The sequence below is a fragment of the Peromyscus eremicus genome, chromosome 17 (assembly GCF_949786415.1).
Source record: "Peromyscus eremicus chromosome 17, PerEre_H2_v1, whole genome shotgun sequence".
NCBI classification, from domain to species: Eukaryota; Metazoa; Chordata; class Mammalia; order Rodentia; family Cricetidae; genus Peromyscus; species Peromyscus eremicus.
This window is the reverse complement of record NC_081433.1, coordinates 6,164,145-6,186,334: the sequence shown is the minus strand read 5'-3', so window position 1 is coordinate 6,186,334 and position 22,190 is coordinate 6,164,145. Positions and strand designations below refer to the sequence as shown.

The following is a 22,190-nucleotide window of genomic DNA, read 5'->3' as shown; positions in this document are numbered from 1 at the left end:
ACACAGCCATCTTCTTTAATAGACCTGTCTTTAAAGTGGCTTTGGTTACAGAGAGCAGAGAGGACTGTCCTAATCTTCCCTCTGCCCCTACTCGAGCTTAGAACCCCCCTCCCTCCGACTAACAACATCCCTGGAGTGGTCCATTTGTTATAGGACATGTTGTGCATGGCAAATAGCACATCAGAATTCCTCCCACAGGCCGCCAGCATCCTCAGCCCAGAGTCCATGTTGATGGGAGGGTTCATGTGATGGCTTTGGATGCATGTAAAGTGGCATTCATACACAGTACTGCCCCAAACAGGTCCTCTGCCCTCAACACTCTGTGCTATGCTTCTCCATCCCCCAACTCATCCCCAGCGATGCCTATCATCTGACTGGACCCACAGTGCTTCTTTCTGCACAGAGTCATGTTGTCGGAAAGCACACACCTGTGCAGCCTTTGCAGATTGGCCTTTCCTCTTTGCTGTCTACATTAAGGTCCCTTCAGGTTGGTTTTTTTCAAATGGATTGAGAGACCAGTTATTTCTAATGCTGAATAGTATTCCATTTTCAGGATGAACTACAGTTCTCCTATTGAAGGGTGTTTTAATTGATCTCAAAATGTGACTTAAGTTGCTATAAAATGGACCCAACGTGCAGGTTTTTTGTGTGGCTATGCTTGAGACTCATCAGGATCAATACATAGACACATGATAGCTAGATCATATGGCAAGAGTGTGATTAGTTTGCTAAGATATTGCTAACATGCCCTCCTAGATGGTTGCATGGCTTCTGTGTTCCCACTAGAAATGGGTGCGCATTCCAGTGGCTCCACGCCATAGCCAACCTTTGATCATGTCAGTGTTCTTGACTTTAACCGTTGTAATTGGTGCATCCTGGGATCTCATTGGCTTGCTTTTCATTTCCCTGCCTGTGTGTGGTGTAAAACGTTGTGTCCTGTGTGTGTTCTTTGTCTCTGTGTCTTGTCTAGTGAGGTGCCTGCTGAGGTCTTTGGCCCATTGCTTTAATTGAATAATTTTTTTAAGAATATATAATTGGCAGCTTTCGTGTCCTACCCACTGTTACAGGTGTTTTCTCCCAGCCCATGGCTTCTCTTTTCCTTCTCTTAGCAGTGTGGTTTGTGGGGCAGAAGTTTCAGTTGTGGTGAAGTCCAGCAGAGCGATACTGGTTTCATCCAGCATGTGTCTGGTGTTGTATAAGACTATCACGAAGCTCAAAGCTGTCTATGTTTTCCTCCAGGAACTTTGTAATTCTGCATTTTACATTTTGATCTATGACTTACTTTGAGACAATTTTTATAAAAGAAACAAAGTCTATGTCTAGGTTTTCAAATTTGTTTGCTTGTCTTTTGAGACAGGGTCTTGCTGCATAGCCCAGACTAGCCTTAGACTAGAAATCTTCCTGACTCTGACTCTCAAGTATTAAGTGTAGGCTTCCGCATTCACAAAGCAGCTCAGCAACTCAGCCTGTGGGATGATGTCGCCCCATTTAACTGGGAAGGGACTGAGAGCCGGTGACTTGCTCACAGCAAGTTGTGGAATACAGTCAGATCTCCTAGCCCAGGCCCAAGGCCGCTTCCGTGAGCCAAGTGTCAGGGTATACCTCAGGCAGCATCACTACATGTAGGTTGAGGTGTACTCCCAAACCCCCTTATTTTCAGTGATTTAAATCTGAGAGGACCTCAACTTTCCTTCCGTGATGTGCATGTATCGATGTGACATCTGGGTAAGTGGAGGCATGCTGCCTTTGTCACTGCTGGGCCTTTGTAGTTTCTACCCAAAGCGCGAGCACAAGAGCATCTCCTCTGTGCTCCTTTATGCTTATTGAAAAACTAGGTGAACAGGTAATTAATAAATACCATTGTAATAGACTATTTCTAAATACAGAATCTGAGCTGACCAGGTCCCAAACGTATGGCCTCTGGGTCTTCAAACTCATAGACGCTCCAGCCTGTTGAGAAATGGGGAGATACGGCACCGCTGGTGTTTTAAGCCCAGCCCCAGCATCTTCTGTATCTGACAGTTGTGTTCCCTTGTTGGATGAGTTTCTGGAACCCTGACCCAGGTCGCTTCCTGTGACCGTCATTAGAGAGAAGACCCACATCTGTGCAGGGCTGATGGACATGGGGTCATGTCAAACAGCTGGTCATTCTGACCTCAGAACTAGAGGGTGGGGCCTGGCCAACTTCACACCCACTTTCTCTCCTGTCTTGTTCTTGTGCAGAGAGGAGGAAAGGACAGATATCTAGTCTGTTTTCATTGCTCAGACGGTTCACAGCTCAAGCCCCTTTTCTTTCTTCTCTCTCTCTCTCTCTCTCTCTCTCTCTCTCTCTCTTTCTCTCTGAGACACTGAATATACCACCTAATGTCAGATGATGGGTGTGTGTGTGTGTGTGTGTGTGTCTGTTGGTCTGTCTGTATCTGTGTGTCTGTGTCTGTGTGTGTCCAGCCACCTCCCACACCCCCGAGGCCCCCAGTCCACAGGTATGTGGTTAAACTGTGGGGGATATAGCCCCCTGGAAATCTTGTTCTCTCTGCATGCTTCTTAACCTAGAGATTGTGGCCCAGGTGGTTTTTGGGGGGCTTGGGGACTTATGGATGAGTAGGATCCCCTAAAGAGAGACAGCAAACAGCAGTAGGTTGCGGGGCAGAGAAATGCCTTTGAGGCTTTCCCCTTTTTCTATATCCTAACCCTGCAGAGCGGGGTGCTCTGCTGACATGGTAGAAAGAGGAGAGGCTATGGTACACCCCTCTTTGAGCTCTACAGGGGATCCTTGGGCCCCCACTGAAGCCTTTCTAACCAGGTTCTCCCTCTGCCTTTCCCGGAGGCTCCCAGGCAGCCTCGGTGCCTCTCTCCATGGGCTCCCTGGACTTCAGATGGAACTCCCGTGGCCAGGGCGGGTGGTGGGGAAGCGCAGAGCACACTGGGTGACCGGAAATCCTCTCTAACAGCACATTATGTTATTTGTGCTCTGCTCAGCACCCCTGTGCTGGCTGAGAGTGGAGTGGCCTTTGTAGCTCATTCTATCTGCTCAGAAAGGCTGCCTCACCCCTGCCTCCCAGCTGCTGAAGTCTGGCAGGATGTAGCTCCACTGCCTGGTGCCCTTTTCATACCCCGACCTTCCTTTCCAGTTTTCAATTATTTCTTTACATTAATTAATTAGTATTTATGAGACCTGTCTGGCTGATTTGTGTTTATTTGCTTGCTTTAAAATTTTTTTTCTTTTATTGTTTGTTTTCTTAGACAGACAGCCTTGAACTCACCCTGTAGTCAATGCTGGCCTCAATCTTAGCTGATTCTCCTGCCTCTGTCTCCTGAGTGCTGGGATTCCATGCATCAGCCACCACTGTGTACTAGTCTACATCTTCCTTTAAAAAGAGCTTTTAAATAAAAATCAGTTAGTTTTCTTAAAAAAATTTCAGGGATTATGAAAATAAACTCCATGTCCCCCCACTTTCCCACTCGATTCTCCAATCATTTACATTTTGTGACCCCCTGCCCCGCAAGAGTTATGAATTTTGCAGAATCCGGAGAGAGCAGGTTTACAAAGTTATCCCTGTGGGCCCCTGGGCTGCTCAGCATTAGACCTGAAGTGTGGAATGTTCTTTGACATACTGTGTGATGTGTTTATTGAGTTCAGCAACTTTAACATTGTAACATCGTCACACCTGTTAGACAGTCAACTTCTTTGGTCGGCTGGCCTAGGACTGTCCTTTACAGCGGTTTGTCCCGTCAGCCAGAGGCCAGCCTGGGTCTGTGCTGCCTGGGGCCTTATGTATCTGTATCTGTCTTTTGGCCACCACCCTTTGGTTGACCCAAATTTTCTCACCCAAATCAGGCTGGGCCAACCTTCTGTCAGTCTGACCCAGAGCTGAACACCTTTTCTTTTTTTTTTTTTTCCACAAGCTTCTCCTGGCCTGTTGTGGCACATCTGTTCTTGTCACAGTGCAGAGAAAGTTGGCCTGGCAGATGACCTGGCCTTGCTGGGCACGGTGCTGGGTGGATGCTATAGGGCGTCAGCTCATTCCGGGGCTATGCTGCTGAAATCGCTGAGGTGGGGAATAGCTTTCAGCTCTTTATCACCCTAGCAATCTTGCTGTGTGGAGAATTTCCCCTGGCGCATGACTTCACTCTCTGGGTTATGCACAGCCTTCGGGCTGCTGGGCTCTGTAACCTCGTTAGAAGCATTCACTACTGGAAGCCATCCCCCTGCTGTTGGTCTCCCTGAGGTGGCCACACGGGCCTGTCAGGGACAATGCTGGCAAACCATTGAGCGGGAGGCCTTTCTAGGCCCTGAGTCTAATAGAACCCGTGTTCCTTTGACATCTGCTCCTCTGAGAACAAAAGCATGCTCTTGCTGAGGTGGTCACTGAAGTTTGTCCCGTTGTCCCTTCAGCAGTTCCTGAAGGCCCAGCTTTCAGCTCACAGAGTGCTTCAGGAGCACACATCGCCTGCTTGAGTCCTCACATGCCCTGGTGGGGTGCTCAAGGATATGAGACTTGCACGGAGGAAGGAGATTTCCTTCCTGAAAGCCAGGGTCACAGGGCTGTAGTCACTTGAGTTAAGTTGTTTTCATTGTCATGCAAGAACCCCCCCCCCCCCCATTCACAGTGGTGCGTAGTTTCTCACCTGACTTAGTGTGGTACTTCTGTGTGGAGTGTGGTGAGTTTCTGCTGCATTAAAGGTTCTAAACTTAAAATGTTCTGGAAGTCGGAGCTGGGAACTTGGGCTAGAACTGTGTGCAACTTCTGTTAGGGATATATAGGGCCTGTCACTCCCCTGATACTCTTAATTGTTGAGAAGAGACTCTCAGCCTTTTCTGACTTGGTCTGCATTGGGGGGAGATTTGGGACATCTAAACACGGGTAATAAATCACCTTTTCATTGCGGTTGGCTGCCTCCTTTATCACTTCTGTGCTTTTCTTCAACCCCCCGTGTGTCTTCTTTGTACCGTTCCTCACCTTGCTGAGTAGACATGAGGTAATGCTTCCTTCCTTTCCAGATGATGACATTTGAACTTGAAGCATTTGGGACACACAGGTGAGCTCTAAGAAGGAAATGAGAAGACATAGTCACAGTCAATGACAGGAGACCATGCCCCGAAGCCCAGCACCTTCCTGAGTGGTCACAGTCAATGACAGGAGACCATGCCCCGAAGCCCAGCACCTTCCTGAGTGGTCACAGTCAATGACAGGAGACCATGCCCCGAAGCCCAGCACCTTCCTGAGTGGTCACAGTCAATGACGGGAGACCATGCCCCGAAGCCCAGCACCTTCCTGAGTGGTCACAGTCAATGACAGGAGACCATGCTCCGAAGCCCAGCACCTTCCTGAGCTCTAAGGCATGCTTAGCCCGACCAGCATTAGAACACACACTGGTTACCTAGCAACGGGTGAAGAAGGGAAGACAAGTATTAAAACACAAGGGAGATGATGGAAAAAGTGTAGCAAGACATGGGGAATGCCAAGACGCCTTGCTCCCCTGAACTCATGGGGCTCAGGGGATGCAGGGACTGTAGCCCTGTTGCCTCACTAGGCCAGAAGGGTGATGATCTGTCAGCCTCTGAGAGCTAGGGGAAGGGAGAGAAGGAAGAAGCGGGGAGGGGGTGGGGAGGTAGGAGGGAAGGAACTTTGATTAACATGGAAGGGTTGGAAGAATCACATATGGGATTGCAGCTGACATTCTTAAGCCATGAGTGGCATCAGTTGAAGTCGCTGCGGGTGGGATTGCTAGGTCGCTGTGCGGTTGGAAGGCGTGAGCCTGCTCCTCAGAGGTGAGGATGAGCATGGGCAAAGCTTGTTACTTTTCAGAGCTCTGTCTGTTTGAAGAAGGGCCAGCATCAGTAGACTTTGACTTTAGGACCAGCTAACCCGCACTCCTGTAGGGCGGGTGGAAGACCTGGCCAGGGCTGGGGAGGTCCCAACCTCAGCACTCTGTGGAGACCTCATCTCATTCTGGACAACTGGGAACACAGCTGCCGAGCCACTGAGCCTGCCAAAGAGCGACAGGGTAGGGTGCTCTGAACTCGCAGATGCATTGGCTCAGAAAAGAATTTCTGGCCTACTTTTTTTTTTTTTTTCAATAGTAAGCATTTAACTGTTTAATTTCAGTTTTTTAAAATCTGTAATTAGAAATTTGGCTATCTTTGGCCATAACATAGAGGATCCAATCTTACTTCTCTATTTAGTTTATTCCTTTACAAGAAATGTTCAGTAAACTAGCACACCATTTCCGATAGGAAGTTTAGGTTTCTGTTAATGCACAATATTGTAATGAGACACAATTGGACATATCCTGCCACACAAAACATTAAATAAGTTTTCATTCACTCCATTATTTAGAAAATACTCGGACTCCATTTTGGTGATAGGTAAGAAAGAGCTTGCTCACGCCCATGCCTGTCTCCGACGGGGTTCACGTGCACCTGTGACAGGGTCAGTGCTTGCTCATGCTCAGGTGTGTCTGGGATGGAACAAAGGGATGTGGTTTCCCTGCGATCTCCTTGCCCTGGATGGACATGTAACCAGGGTCCTTCCCCATGCTCATCAGTCTCGCGGTGCATACATATGCTGTTTCCTCTTCTGAATTCCTTTTTCTGATTTTACAGTATTGGGTTTAGGGTATGGCATCATCCCTGGAGGCCAAGGCCACCTTAAGTTCACAAAAGACCTTTCGCGCTATCTTCGATGGCTTGCCCTCTGGGGGGGCGGGGGCGTGGAGGAGAGAACGGTTTAATCTTCATGCTTTCTGCTATGTGGAAGTTTTCCAGGAATGCTCACTCGGCGCACTGGGTCCAGTAACCAGAGTTGCCTGCTGGGGGGCAGTTAGGTTTATTTGACCAAAGTTCAGGTTTGCCGTTGGAGTGTCCAGCTCCCAGCGTCCTGCCCGCTCTCCAGGTCCAGCAGGGCCGGTGCCAGGATCCTGCCTTAGGGGCGACGTGCCGGGTGACTCTGCCGTGCTGGCAGCGAAGTACTGAGTCGGCCACTCAGCCTCAGCAGGAAGGGCATCACAAAGGAGCATCTGGAAAGGGCAGTGGATCAGGGCAGTGGGAACCATAGACCTTGACCTGGAAATTCCAGGCTGGGGTATAATGAGCGCAGCGGGCCGGCAGGCGTGTGCTTCCCCAGCACATTGTCTGTCCTTTCCTTCCGCCGTGCGCACTGGGCCCCGGGCTCAGAGCCTTTTCTTGCCTTTTCCTCCTATACAGTAGCAGACCTGGGGGAGGCAGGGCACCTCCAAGGTTGTTGATATCTTTGCGATTTTGTCTAAATAAAGACAAGAATTAAGAGCAGAGGAAGGGACTGGGTGTGGTGGTGCACATCTGTGAGCTCAACACTCTGGAGGCTGAGGCTGGAGGGTGGCCATGAATTCAAGGCTGCATAATGACTTCCTGGCCAGCCTGTGCTACATATCTCAAAAGAAACATGCCACAAAATGAGCAGGGGAAGGGAGGAAGCCCAGGGAAGACTCTGGATACCCCCTACTTAATGGACAGGCATACAAGGGGTTTGCGGGATTTCCTTTGGTTTCACTCGTAGGCAGAAATGGGCTTGCCAGGTTACTTCTCTAATGGCCTCATTCTTTTGAGGGCTTGGAGCCCTGGACTGTGTGGAAGCATCCCCAGACCCCAGTGTCTCCAACTGTACCATGGCAATCACACAAGTTTTTGTTGGTGACAGTCCCATGAGAATCTGTGTCTAAAGCACCTGCTGTACAGATGAGGATCTGGGGAGACCTTTGTTCCTTTCCTTCCTCCCGTGTGTCTGCCGCAGAATGCTAGATCCCATCCCTTGGATGCAGGACAGGGCTTGTGCCCCTCTGTGCGGTTCGGGTTCCTTTAAACTGAGTCCTGTGTTTCCTGGTTCCTGCCTTCGCACAGCTGGACTACGGAGGCCCATGTGCCTGTAAGAGCTGAGTGACCATCCTCCCGTGGAAGCCCCAGAGGTTTTGTTTGAATAGTTGTGCCTTTCTGCTACAGGACAGGCACAGTTGCTGGGGAAGAGGCAGGAAGAATATCCAGTATGGGTAGGGTGGGTCTCGGCAAGCACCCAGATGCCTCTGTGCTGGCTTCCTTCACTCCAGCCGCCGCCAGCCGTGGTGAGGACTCTCCCAGAAACCTCACAGGAAGTGGTTCTCAGAAAATGCCTTTTAGATGCCAGGACCCTCTGCTTAGATTCTTGTCCCTGCTGTGTGGTGGGAGCGCGCAAGACATCCTTTTTTTTTTTTTTTTTTGGACAGCATCCTTGTAGCTTGCTTCTGTTTTCAAAGTGCATCTTGGGTCTTGTCCTGTGCACATGAGGTCCTTCCTACGTAATCTGTGAGGAAGTGGAAGGACACAGGCAGGGGATACCTGAGGACGAGAAAGAATGTGGCAGAAGATAGAGCGGCAAGCCCTGGAGCCTGGGGGCAGGAGGGGTCAAAACCAAGGTTTTCTTCAGGGAATCCAAACTTATGCAACAGCCATGCATTTGGCTGCCCTGTCTGGCTGAGGCATCTGTCCCTAACAGGATGTGATGGGGAGGAGGGCCCTGGAGCCAGCAGCCCTTTGTGTGTGTGTGTGTGTGTGTGTGTGTGTGTGTGTGTGTGTGTGTGTGTGTGTGTGTTCGTGGATCTCTGTGTGGGGGAGGGAGGAGACTGACTTTTCTAATCCCCAGCTGTAAGCATCGCTGGCGGAACATTGAGGCCTTAAGGAGAGTTCTGGGAATTTGAGAAAAAAAACTCTTCTGCCTTTTTTTTTTTTAGTTATTGCAGTGAAACATACACTATTAAAACTTTACTCTCTGAGTAATTTTTAAGTGTATAGCTCACTGGCTTTAGGCACATTCTCTGAGTAACCTTTAAGTGCACAGCTCACATGTTTAGGCTTTAGGCATGCTCACATGGTTTCTCGGCCCTCACCACCACTTACTTGTTAGTTCCTAGGGCTCTGCACATCTTAGGACCCGGGGGACTTCAGGGCTCAGTTCTGGGTCGGCCCTTGGTGGACTAGTTATGGTGATGAAGTTGCAGAGAAAGCGCAGGGACTGGGGGCGTGTCCCTGACTTCTGAGTCTATGGGAATCTCCAGTCAGTGTGTGGGCAGCATGCTAGCCACAGGTGCGGCCCCGCCCAGGGTGAGGGGACTTTGCTCCGGGTCTCAGTCACTGAAAGCTGTGGCGAACCCTCAGCTACAATCAGAGCCCTGCCAAGAGCTAGAACTAGTGAATTATTACCTGCGACACATCACCTGGTAACCCCGGGCTACACAGCAGGGCAGGGGAAAAGATCGGCTTTTTTAAATATTCAAGGTATCTTTTATGACTTAACTTACTTTTTAAAGGACTGCCCATCTTATCTTCACTTGCACGATATAGTCGTTCGACTTAAATTTGCTGACCACACAGTGGTAGCAAAGGTTCTTCAAAAACTTCAGGATGTTAATATGTTCTGTATAAATGCTGGGCATTCGACGTCGTGTTTTTATTTTCCACTTGGTGTTATTATCTATTGATCTCCTAAAATGAACTTCAGTAGAGCCTGGGGATTTAAATATTTAAGAATGTACATGAGAGGGCAAAAACAGTTTTTTTTTTAAATCACTTGAGTTAAGGACCAGGAAACTGGGCTTAGCTCTGTTTCCAAGTAAGCTCTAGTTTAAAGTGGGAGTCAGAGGCGTTGACTCAAAAGCTACTCTAATCCATATTTACTTTCACAATAAATTATGAATGATTTAGCTCTGGTAAATATTTTTCTTAACTTCCCTTGGAAATGACGGGCTTTCCAATGCCACCACACAGTGCTATAGTTACATAGCGTTCTGTTTGTCCATGAATCTGCCTGTTTGTCCTGCTGGGTGCTGCTGAGAGTCAGGGTGGGTTTCTTGTGTCTTGGGAGGACTACTCTCTCCTGGAGTTCCTAGGGACATCTGGTCTGGCAAGGACCTCTCCATACCATGGTTCAGCTGACTGAGGCAGTCCCCCAGGTACCACATGACACCATCAACCACAGCACCCATATCCTAGCGGTGCACCGAAAAACCACAGCTCTGGCCGGCGGTGGTTGCTTCTCCGCTGTGGTTTCTTCCCTCATTCTCCTTGTGTGACCATAAATGTGCAGTGTTTTAGGTAGGTCTTTCGAAAGTGCCATTTATGGTCTACACAGTAGCAGTTGGGGTACACCAACCATTATCATCCATATACTTAGGAAGCGTTTGGTTCCATGTTGCTCACATTGGCGTGTGCCCGAGAAACACATCACGTAGACATCTTCCAGATGGGTCCCCGCTGCTTGTCAAGCGCCACACCGGTTCACCGTCTGTGCAGGTGTTTGTGATGCAGCTGCACTCATTACACGCTGCACTCACTACACGCGCTTTCTGTTTACGTTTTTGTCTGAGTTTTCAAGCACAATTTCAAGGACACAAATCAGATGACGTTATCCTTAGGTGGTGATGTTTCCAAGGTGACACCTCTGGCTTTGAGTTTTAGCAGCTGTCACATGTAAAGAGGGAAAATCTTCTGTTTCTTTGAAAAACTGCCTTACAAGTGAGGCTGTTAACATTTGGGCTCCCTCCTGGCCGTGTGGGATTAGTCCAAACATGCAGTTTTCTACAGCATGCCCCATAGCAGGCAAGCAAAATGAGCAGCCTTGATGGCGACATGCAAGAACATTTTGTAGTATCTCTGGGATTGGGAATAACAGGTCCTGAGCCAACAAGACCTACTTGTACATGGTGAGATTTGAGCTCACAAAAAAGAGCACCCCTTTGCTGTCCTCAGGATTTCCCATCCTGGATTGGGGTGCTCACATCAGAATGGCAGCGACACTCCCCATGTGCCCAGATCATCACTGATATGTCCCGTGGGGTTCTGCCTCTCATACCATGGGATTTCTTATCACCATATTTGGTTCATACTACTTCCTGTTGGAATGCCTTCATTTGCCACCCCAGACTCTGGCTTGACAGCCCTGTCTTGGAGTTCTGTGGTCCTGCTCTCTCCATGAACAATATGCAGGTGCCCCCTGGGCCACAACCATTGTCATCCACAAAGGTCATTCACTTCTGCCTTCCTTTTCAAAGACCCTGTGCCACGAGGCAGCGACTGGCCCCTGAGGTGTGAGTTCCACATACATTCTTCTCCCCGCTCTTGATAGGAGGGACAGGACTCCTGTTCAGTCTCCCACGGAACAGGCAACAATTTGTGACTCTCCTCTATCTATCCTCATTTGTAGGTGTGACTCTAGCTGGATTTCAGGTTGGCAGGATGGATGTTGACAAAGCTTTGGAGTTAGACACTGAACCACTATGACTCTATGCATAAGAGTATATATTTTTCCTCACATAAATAAGTATAATCATGATTTAAATAAGCCTTAATAATGAGGAGAGTATAAGCCGAGCTGTATGACAAATGAATAATTATCCATGAATTTGATGACAGTGGGATCACTAATTGACAATAGAATTACCAAATAAGAAAACGAAACCTTTTATCATCTGTTGTGAAATAAGATGCAGCACAGGCTTGTTGGTTTCTCTCTCTTCCCCTCCTTCCTCTCTACTCCATAGTAGAAAATGGCATGCTATCAGCAGCAATTTAAGATGTTTAATTGTCCAGTGAAAGACAGTGGGGTACTCTAGCCACTGGCTTCACGAAACCCTCATTTTGAGCCACGTGTCAATCATTCCTGAAATATTTTCCTAGTCACTTAGGCTTTCTCTCTTTCCCCTTTCCAGTTTGATACAAACTAGGGCTCCTTAAAGGCTCAGCCGACGGAATGCGGAAGGATAAGACATTGCCTCTGCTTATTCACGTTGTGTGAGAAGCAGGCCCTTCTGCTCTGCTGCTGCTATCTGTGGGGCCTTCAGGTGTTGAAAGATAGTCCTGCGGATGCGAAATCTTTACTCTGTACAGAACTGTAGGGTGTCTGTGAGTTAAACCAGGCCTTGGGCTTGGAATGGTTCCTGTAATGTAAGAATGCGCAGCGCATGCTCTGGGTCACAGAGGGAAAGACACCAGGAATTTCCCCAAGAGCTCCCAGATTCTGTATGTGACCCTGTTAGGGACTTCTCTGAGGGTACCATTGGAAAAGGTGGTGGGATTTGACCTGGGGGGTCAGATGTAAGGAGTGGTGATAGACGTCTGCATTCAGGGGGTGAGGCTGGGCAGGAAGCTAGAGGTGTGTGGGAGGGAGAGGACACAGAGAGGAGTGGGGAGAAGAAGAGAAGGATGCGAACAAGCTTGCATGGACACACTGCCACCTCACAGAGGGAGTCAGTTTCCCAAAGATGGAGGAGATAGACGGTCCACCATCACCGTCTCTTCATGCCTGGCTGTGTAGAATTGGCTCTCTCTTGGAGGACAACTGGGAGGTCTGTGTGGCCAGACTTGTGTTGATTGTCTTCGAGAGCTCCATGGCTATGGGATCAGGTTGGGAAGAGAGAGAGTCTGACCTCATGGGCCAGTGAGGACAGCATGTAGGGGACGTGGAAGGTAGGCTTGTGTGAGTATACCGAAGGATGAGTTCTGTCTGAACGTAGGGACTCGCTGAGTTCACCTCACTGTCCCTGGCCAGTGACTCACCATCACGGGATGGATCGATCTAGGTCATGTCCACCATGGGTCCCAGCGGACAATTCGGAGCCCACCAACTCATCATACATGTAACCATGCAATGGCCACTGTCACATGATGACTAATTATAGTCACATCTGTCTGCAGCTGGAGATGAAGCACTTGGCCTTCATTATTTATCCCCCCTGGGGCGTCCTCTTCCCCAGTAAGAACTTGAGATGTCCGCCCCCGTCCAGTGGGACAGGAGTGAAAAAGCAGGGAGAATGAGTCAACAAACTGGCCCGGAGGAGGGAACTAGGACAAGGAGTGCAGTCACATGTGGCCAGTTCTCGAAGCCAAGCCAACACCCTGGTCTCCGCAGCGCGTGGTGGTGGTGGGAGCCCACATGGGTCCTGCAACGCAGTCTCAAATGAGAAACAGATGGAGCACGGATCGCTCAGGCTCAGCCTTAGTCATATTATTGGGGGTGGGGATGGGGGTGGGGGGAAGGCGCTGAGCATTAGACATTCAGTGGGTGTGCTAATTTTTAATTTTATTTTTGCCAAGAATGTATCAGCACTTGTAGTTGTTTTCAAACTGGAGCAGAGTTATGTTGTAAGTTTACAGGGTAGTAATGGTTGTTCTGTGTCTGCCTTCCATTATCAAACGAGACGGAAATGATATTTTACTGAACAGAAATTCTCCTGTCAGTTGAATGGAGATAAAGACTAGTTTTCCCATCTCTGGGGGTGGTTTCTGTCCTAAATAATCAAAACGAAATGATAAAATACTGAGATACAGCCGGGCGGTGGTGGCGCACGCCTTTAATCCCAGCACTTGGGAGGCAGAGGCAGGCGGATCTCTGTGAGTTCGAGGCCAGCCTGGTCTCCAAAGCGAGTTCCAGGAAAGGCACAAAGCTACACAGAGAAACCCTGTCTTGAAAAAAAAACAAAACAAAAAAAAAAAAAATACTGAGATACGTGCAGGTGACGGTGGATGCGACCCCGAGACTGCAGGGGGCAATCTTTCACCTTTACATCTGCCAAACATACTTTTGGAAGTTCAAAAATCCTATGCAAATGTCAGTTTTTTGTTTGGGGTGAGAGAGCTCTGGGCTTCCCAGAGGCTAAGTACACACCGCCAGTGACCTATACCCTGACCCGCTTTTTACTTTTTATTGTGAGACAGGGTCTCCCTAAATTGTCCAGGTTGACCTTGAGTTCACTGTGTAGCCCAGGCAGACTCTGGACTTGAGATCCTTCTTCCTCGGCCTCCTAATTAACTGATACCACAAGCTTGTGCCATCACACCTGGCTCAAATCTAAACTTTTAAGCAATTATTATTTCTGCTGTGATAATCTCCATTTCGTTATCAGTTTTCTAATTCTATACACAGTTGAGGATGCGTTCTATGGCATTTCCAGTTTTGTGTCGGGTTGTGTGTGCCCCCGACCCTCCCACCCACAGCACGTGAAGGCTCTGTTTGCTGCTACGCTTCCTTCATTAGCGTATGCCTTTAATTCTGCTCCAGTAGCCCTGAAATACATTTCCTCTCTTCACATATTTCCTTTGTTGGGTAAGTAATTATTCTGAAGACCCCTGAGGAAGTACTCGGACAGGAAGTGCACTGGGCTTGCAGTATCCCCCGTGAAACATTTTGACATTTTGCACAGGATAGGGAATGTGAAAAGGAATCTGAAAGATAAGCTGTTTGCGCTTGGCAGATCTCCACATGTCCCTATTTGGAGGGATGCGAAACACGTAAAAGTTGTCCAAGCGGGCACGTTAAAATGTCTGCTGCCATCAGAAGCGAAGGACCAGCTTATCCTGGGTGCTCCTTCCAAGCGCTACTCTGATAGCTCCATTCACAGTTAGCGGATCCGTCGGGCAGACCATCCCTCTACACAGTAGCATGGCAGCTGGCGTGTGCTCTGGCTCACTCCCACAATGCTCTGACACAGCAAGCATTTTGTCTCCTGTCTGTCTCGTGGAGCCTGCTGTGATGTTAAGAAGGGCTTCTTGGTGTCTTCAGCTCAGGGACAACCTGGAAGGTCAATGAAGGTCATTGACCTCCCCTGCCTTCTTTGGCAGGGACCGTGTGCATTGTGAAGTCATGGTGTGTTCTCCACCTACTGTATTTTATGCCATTAAGGTTGCTGGTTCTACTTTCTGGAAGCCTTAGTGGGAGTGAGAGAGAAGGTTTTACTAACACACATAGTTTTAACCTGTCCCGAGAGGTTTGCGGAGAGACTCAGAGAATATAAGAGGTATTTGCCTGCGGATTACTTCGTGGGGCTTTCTGCATTCCTTGGTTATTGTGCCTTCTGCTTCTGTTTAATGCTGCTTCTGCTGTTGGAGCTTTGTGCACGCTCATGTCTGAAGGGGGCCTCGGGGGACAGGTTACGCTTTTGTTGCTGTGACCAAGTACCCAACAGGAAGCAACTTAAAGAGGACGAGAGTTTATCTGGGCTCATATTTCCAAGAGACAGTCCATCGTGGAGACAGCAAGGCAGCAGGTGTCTCCGTAGTGACATGTAGGTGGGACTCTTCATTTTGGTGGATCAAGAAAGAGAGAGAGAAAGAGGTAGAACTGAGCTACCCAGCCTCAAGGCCACTCCTCTTGACCCACTTCCTTCACTGAGGTCCTGACTCCTAAGGGCTCCATGCCCTGCTGAGACAGCTCCGCCAGCTGGGGACCGAGCAGTCATACACCTGAGCCCAAGGGAGATCTCATCACTTAAACCACAACGCGGGGCATTGGAAACACATTTTTCTCTCCAGCTTTCCACGTGCACGGACTTTCATGCTCTTGTTGTTCCGGGCCACAGGATGTGTCTAGTGGGATGTGGCAAAGAGGACTTTCGGAAGTGATGTGGTTTTCATGCAGTTCTCTCCAGTTTTGAAAGTGTAACTGCATTTTAGTTGCGAGCCCTCTGTGGTACCTCTGTGGTACCCTGCCTACCCGGGCTATCTGTCCACTCTCTTGGCCGTGGATGGCCAACTTCTGTGAGAGAGACCAAGTCTCACATGGTTTGTCCTTCAAGATTCTGTGGTCACATTCCAGGGCCCCAAGTGGGCAGCATTCCTGACCAACTTCCTCCTGCCTGTATCTCATGGGAAGAGAGAACAGGACTTAGCTAATCTAATTGACCCTAGGAAGGGAAGGGACTGTGCAATTCACAGAATGTTCCAGTTCCTCCCGTTCTAGAATCTGAAACAGATGGGCTGGGAGCTGGTGGATGTGGCTGGCCCAATGCGCTCCAGACATGGAGAAGAATGAGGAGGCCTCATAAAGTCCCTCAGATCTGGAGCCAAGGGGGCACTGCTGGGCTCCCAAACCACACACATCTTTCCATTTTGCTGAGGGGCCTCAGGAAGTCATGAAGTTTGTGACAACCCTGAACATGTGAGGTTCCCCATCACCTGACATCTGTGTAAGTCACAGAGTCATGGGCCCCTTTGCAGCCTTACAGGTTGCTGTACATGGCTAAGACTTTGTGAACAAGGCTTTTGTTTCAATTAGTTATTTCAGAAGTAAATGTCAACCCTGACTGAAAGGGACCTCGGGGTACTATTTGTATTGGTTTTAACTCTGTGCCCCGGAACTGCAGAACAGCCCCATGTCCCGTGTCTGGTGAAATTTAGCAAGGGCCATTTCATGAAAATGGAAATCATTAAGAACCAGGATAGTGACATTTCAAACTAAATCCTATTAAACAAAGTCAACACGTATCACATGATTTGTGGCTGTTTTTTTCTTTCCCTCTAAAACTTGACGGTTGTTTTCAATCAAGTTATTTACATGAGATGCAAGGCCACCCAGAATATGACAAAGAAAGCGTGGTCTCCAGCTTGTCTCTTTGGGGGTCTGGTGGTGTTTGCCTGTAATCCCAGCCCCAAGAAGATTGAGGCAGAGTATGTGGAGTTCTAGGCTAGCCTGATGATATAGAGAGACCCTGTGTTAACCTCGACCTCTCACCTCCACATCTCCTCCTCCTCCTTTTTTTCTGAAAAGCATATTGTAATTTAGATGTTACTAGAACAGTCAATTCTTCTGAATTTTCTTCTGGGGACCAGAATTCTGGTAATAAGATTCCCTGTGCGCCTAAAAAAATAAAAAAATAAAAAAATAAAGATTTCCCATGTGAATAAAGATATATGTATTGGCTCTGGGATTAGACTTTTTTTGTGTGTAACATAGAGTCTAGGCTGTGGGGGGAGGGGCACTCTACCTATTTGGTTTTGTTTTCAGATTCTGTCAAGAGTTTCTTAAGACCTGAAGTAGGTTCCAGACAAGATGCCCACTAGTTACCCACACACCTCTGGGGTTCTGTAGTGTGTTAGCCTTGATTATCACCATCTCTGCCCAGGGTGGGGGTTGGGGTGTCCCCTATACCTTACGGAATCCACTGACGTTTATAGGACCAACTCCGGGAAATTGATTTGAAGAACTCCTTCACAGTGAATGGAGTTGAGCGTCCTAGATGGCAGCAGCGCTTCAGACAGAGGATCCCAGCCTCATCACACAGCTGTCTTTAGCGTCTCTTCAAATGGGATAGTTCCTAGGAAGGGCCATTGTCTGTCACATAGAAAATCTGGTAACCTCAGGCTGTTGTTGATTCTCTGCTAAGGGTGGGTGGGTGGGAGCCAGTTCTCACAGGGACCCTGCAGTCTCTTGCCTGGTTAATTTCTCTGGGTGAAGTCACTGGGGAAAGGATGAGAATAATCAGCATGTCATAAGTGGGGTGAAGTACCCTTGCTTCCGAGCACAAGGTTTTGGGCAACAGCAGATCCCAGTGAGGAGGATGGCCTGCCACTCCTGGGACTTGGAGTTGCCTGCCTCCTGGTGTCCCTGCTGCTGACGCTGAGGCGGCCTCAACAATGGGTGACCTGCCACTGGTTAATTAGTTAGCAACATCCTTTCTTAGTGTGGGCTTTAGTACCCAGGCAGGTTTTTGATAAAACAGCTCGAAACAGCTCCACACTAAGCTCAGGTTGTGGCTAAAGGCTCAGGGTGTCCCAGACTGAGTCACCATGTCATGGGACCAGGTGGTCAGAGGTGGGGACAGTTAAGTCAGCAGTCAGTGAAGTCCCTCGGTGTTTTTCTCTGTGTGCTCTGGATGGTCTCTCTTCAGTCCAGGCTAAAGACTTCGGCCCTGGTGGCGACAGAAAAGCACATTCAGAGGCAGGCAGAGCACAGGGAGCGACTTGAAATGTCAGGAGGGCTGTGAGAGCGCATGCTGAAATAGCTGGGGTGTGAGTCAGCTTGAGGAACAGATCTTGACCGCTGGGCTTTACTTGGCTAGCTCTCAAGTGTCCCCATCTCCAAAATATAAAATTAAGAACAGCTCACCGTCTTGGAGGCACTTGTTCAGCTTTAACTCATAAAATAAGTGTCTCCAGATGGGGTTGTTTTGGGCAGAGGATCTCCATGGTGATGGAGCCTGGAGGATGCTGTTAAAAATATAGGCATCTCATGAGCCAGGGACTATTAATAGCATACTTTTATTTTGAAGGAACTGTTACCACCTGAAGCAGAATATGGGTCTAAATTTTATTTCTGAGCCGACACAATGCCCCTAGTAAAGCTTACTAAATGGTTCCTCTTCACCCTTTTTAAACCATGTTGTTGTCTACAGTGGTTTAAAACTTGGATTCTGCCAAGGGCATTGTGAAGTGTGGTGTGTACATCTTTTCTTCTGTTGGCCACTTAATGCCCTTAATGGAAGCTGGGCTGGGTTCTGATTTCAATCTCGTCTTAGCATGCTTCGTTAAACCTCTTCATTTCGTCTCTGTACCTGTGGGATGGAGGTGCTCCTTAGATGTAATGATTGCTGGCTTCTCATTGGGCGTTTGAACACATCTCTATCTCCAGCTGTTGTTGATTCTTTCACGATTCTTTCCTGAGTCTTTTGCTTGTCTCCAAGTCCCTGGGAACACAGGGGACAAGCAGAGCCCACTTTATGGAGTCCTTGTTCTCTCGTGGTCTTAGAAGTGAAACTCCTAAATCAGAGCTGGGCCTTTTCTTTGCCTTGTAACACTGCTCACATAATCCCTAGGTGAGTCCATTTCTAATAGACAAGGGACAACCAGTCTTGTGACATGTGTCATTGAGTCCAAGGTCATGATCCCTAGAACCCAAGAATTTCTCTATGGAGTGTGTGGCTCATCATTGGTCACCTCCAGGCTTTGTCACTGCAGGGTCTCACGAATGATAGGTGGGATTTGCCTCGTAACTGGATGCTGATGTCATAATTCAGATTTTTTTTTTAATTATGTTTCTTTATTATGGGTGGAGATGTGTGCCTGTGCCATGGCACCCACGTGGCAATCAGAGGACTCCCCCTCCATTATGTGGGTGCTCTCCTTCTATCGTGTGGGTCATGGGGGTTGGATCCCGGGCGGTCAGGCTTGGGGACAAGGGCTGACCCATCTCGCTGGCTCTCAGTTCACATCTTGACCATACTTTGACAGTGATCTCCTGTTGAAACTTGTTTTCTTTCTTTCAGGGTGATTGTGGCGGCTCTGGCTGTGGAAAATGTGACTGTCATGGCGTGAAGGGACAAAAGGTGAGTGGACACACGTCCTGATCCTTTCTGAATGCCCCTCCCCCCAAAGCGTGAGCCTAACACGGTAATCAGCTGCTGTGGGTGTGGGGTAGGGGGTGGCAGTCAACCTGCTTCCTGCTTCAACAGTTTCCCCAGAGCAGCTCAGGGAAGCAGAGTGTTTAAACAGTGTTCTGAGCAACCTTATCACAGTAACAGGCACCCTCCAGGCATCCTCCTAATCAGTGACAAGGAGTCAGGAGAGCCTGGAGACCCTCCCTGTGCTGGAGGTCGGGAATCAAGTGTGCTGGGACAGTGTCTTTTGACTCAGTGGCGCTTTTTGGAATTGATGGATAAGGACTAAATTTAGCACTTTTTTTGAAATTAAAAAAAAAAGTTCCTATATGCTTTGAAGGCTTTCTATCCAAATTAATGTTTTTTAAAACAAATTTTCATCGTTTACATACTTGTCTAGATTTATTTATAAAAAATGAGGAGTGCAGCCGGGCGGTGGTGGTGCATGCCTTTAATCTCAGCACTTGGGAGGCAGAGGCACGCAGATCTCTGTGAGTTCGAGGCCACCCTGGGCTATAGAGTGAGTTGCAGGAAAGGCTCTAAAGCTGCACTGAGAAACCCTGTCTTGAAAAACCAAAACCAAACAAACCAAAAACAAAACAAAACAAAAACCATGAAAATGAGGAGTGCTTGTTATTTCTCAGATGTAAAATGCCAGTTACCAGAACAAGCTCTCTACCCTCTTATGGATCTAGAAAAAGGAATTTTTCTTTCTTTTTGGTGGGCCAAACTCATCTTTTATTTTTTAAATGTAATTTTATTTATTATTTGACAATTTCATACATATATATAACGTAGCTTGCTGATATCCACCCCAAAAGTTCCCTTTTCTGTCACCCTCGGACCACACGGTAGAAGTCTGGTGCTTGTGGTCATGGGTCCTAAACGGCACACCAATGTCTTCAGTTCCCAAGGGCGTTCTTTTGATATTCTAAAATGTCCACACATTAAATTCATTTTTGGTTTGTTGTTCTTAGAAATAGGATGGGAGCAACACACACACACACACACACACACACACACACACACACACACACACACACAGAGAGAGAGAGAGAGAGAGAGAGAGAGAGAGAGAGAGAGAGAGAGAGCGCAATAGTTACCTACGTGAGAGAGAACGTCAAAGCCTGAGAAAGGTTTCCATCAGTTTCTGAGACGTGCTTTCTGATGTCCCCCGAGGAACACTCGGACAGGTTACAGCCTGCAGTCCCTTCTGTGGGAACTGGACTATCTGGGGCTGAGGGCCACATTGCTTTGCACTGTGTCAGGCTCTTCCTGGAGATGGATTCGCAGATTGTGTCTTCTGTTCCTGAGGAGTTACAGGTAGATCTGAAGGCTGTCATCTTGCAGTCCACACCATGCCAGACATCAAGCTGTTCTCGCTGACTTTCAGAGCTAGCCTGAGTAGTTTATTTTCCCAGCTGCCTGGAAGATCTGGCTATACTCAAGGTAGCTGACTTGGCCTTGCATCCAGTGGCTTTTTTGTCCTCAGAGATGGCCTTGTGGGCATGCTGTCTTAAACTGATAGGGCCTGGATGTCCTTGCTTAATAAGGATTCCCTCTCCTAGCCATTGGGGTGTTAAAGGCATCCCAGTGTCTGGCATTTGCTTCATGCTTGCGAGTTAAGCGCGTATGCGTTGCTGGAACACGACTTGCTAAAGGAGTCTTTCTCCTGACCATGGCAGTTTTTATTTGTATAAAACTACCACTGTTTCTCACCCTGCAATGTCCAAAGAAGGAACCTGGACTAAACTCCAGGATTAAGAGGCTCCTCCTGTAAAAAAGTCACAAGCAAGAGGCCAGATTCCAGAAGAAGCAGCGGAGTCAAACATCGCTGTCTTGACAAGGCAGTAACCTGTGGTCTGCAGTGAGAAAGGACAGAGAGCTTCCTGGGTGAAGCAGGATTAGGGTCACACCATGTTCCCTGAACCTGGCCTGTTTGCATATAGGTTAGAATCTGGCGTCACACATAGGTGGAAAGACATGTTAATTTATTTTCATTAATCACTGAAAACTGCCTCCGCCCAGTGATGAACACTATGGTAGAAAAGCTTAGCCTTTTTGTTTAGTGGTTCATGCAGGGGGCTGTCCTGCAGTCCTGGGCGCACAGAGAGTCTTAATTAAGCCGTGTGGGTATCCCATATCTTCGTAGAATACTTTAACCCAGTGATTCCCCAGACCCTTGCCAAAGATGTGGGAGGAAACACATTACCCTGTCACTACTCATTACGCTGCCTGTGATTCATGAGCCCTCTCCACATGCTTGGTGTGTACCACAGAGCCCGCGTCATCACGCAGGATGCCCCCTCCCTAGGCTGTCTCTCTGTCTACCGTACATGCCGTATTAGGGCTGAAAGGGCCAGTCTGGAAGCGATTCTTCTATTTCTAGCTTGGAGATCTGGGAAGCATCTGGTGTAGTGTTCGAGGGCAAGCATGCACAGGAGAGCTTTGCCCCTCCGTAGATAACACCGTCACTCAGGTCCCTGCTTGGCCTAACAGACATCCTCACACAGACAACAGCTGTTGCTCACAGACACTAGAGCTAGACGTGGGTGTGTCAGAGCGGAGAAGAAAAGGAGGGGCTTGTGCATGGCGATGAGCGCTTTTTTTACGTGTTACCGTGATGCTTACCTTACCATGGAAGAAAACAGCTAGTGTGGATTCTTGGTCACGACATTTTGAGTATGACTGTCTTGTGTGTGTACAGTAGGTCTGTGTGCATTTAGGGATGTCTTGCAGCCTCCTTGGTCTTTACACACTTAGTGTGGGCAGCACACTATTCCACTGTGACAAATAGAGATGCCCCTGGATATAACTATGTCTTGGGGTAGGGGATCAAGACCTACTGGATTAACCCAGTCTTAACAGCTGCTAGTCAGAGCCATGGTTGGTTTCATTCGTAATGTCAGGGTAGGAAGATGAGTCCACCTACCTGAGCATCTGCAAGATCTCTGTTGCCCTCTGAGCTGATAGTGGTGGGAACAGTGTCAGGAGGGTACCTGAGAAGTCAGCCTGTTTCCCTAGGGCTGTAAGCAGCC

General features: G+C 48.4%; 1 protein-coding gene and 1 long non-coding RNA gene across 2 annotated transcripts in view; one reads left to right on the top strand and one right to left on the bottom strand.

Annotated features, from left to right (window-relative positions):
- Col4a1 (collagen type IV alpha 1 chain) overlaps positions 1–22,190 on the top strand; it is a 118,322-nt gene that overhangs the window by 27,714 nt on the left and 68,418 nt on the right. The window contains exon 2 of the mRNA XM_059244929.1: positions 19,042–19,101. Within this exon, the coding sequence (XP_059100912.1) occupies positions 19,042–19,101 (60 nt within the window). The remainder of the gene's footprint in view (positions 1–19,041; positions 19,102–22,190) is intronic.
- Positions 1,848–5,206, bottom strand: LOC131894617 (uncharacterized). Its single transcript, XR_009374967.1, has 4 exons — positions 5,114–5,206; positions 4,962–5,047; positions 3,264–3,380; positions 1,848–1,950 (listed from the first exon to the last, which is right to left on the bottom strand). It is a non-coding gene; the product is annotated as an uncharacterized LOC131894617 (long non-coding RNA).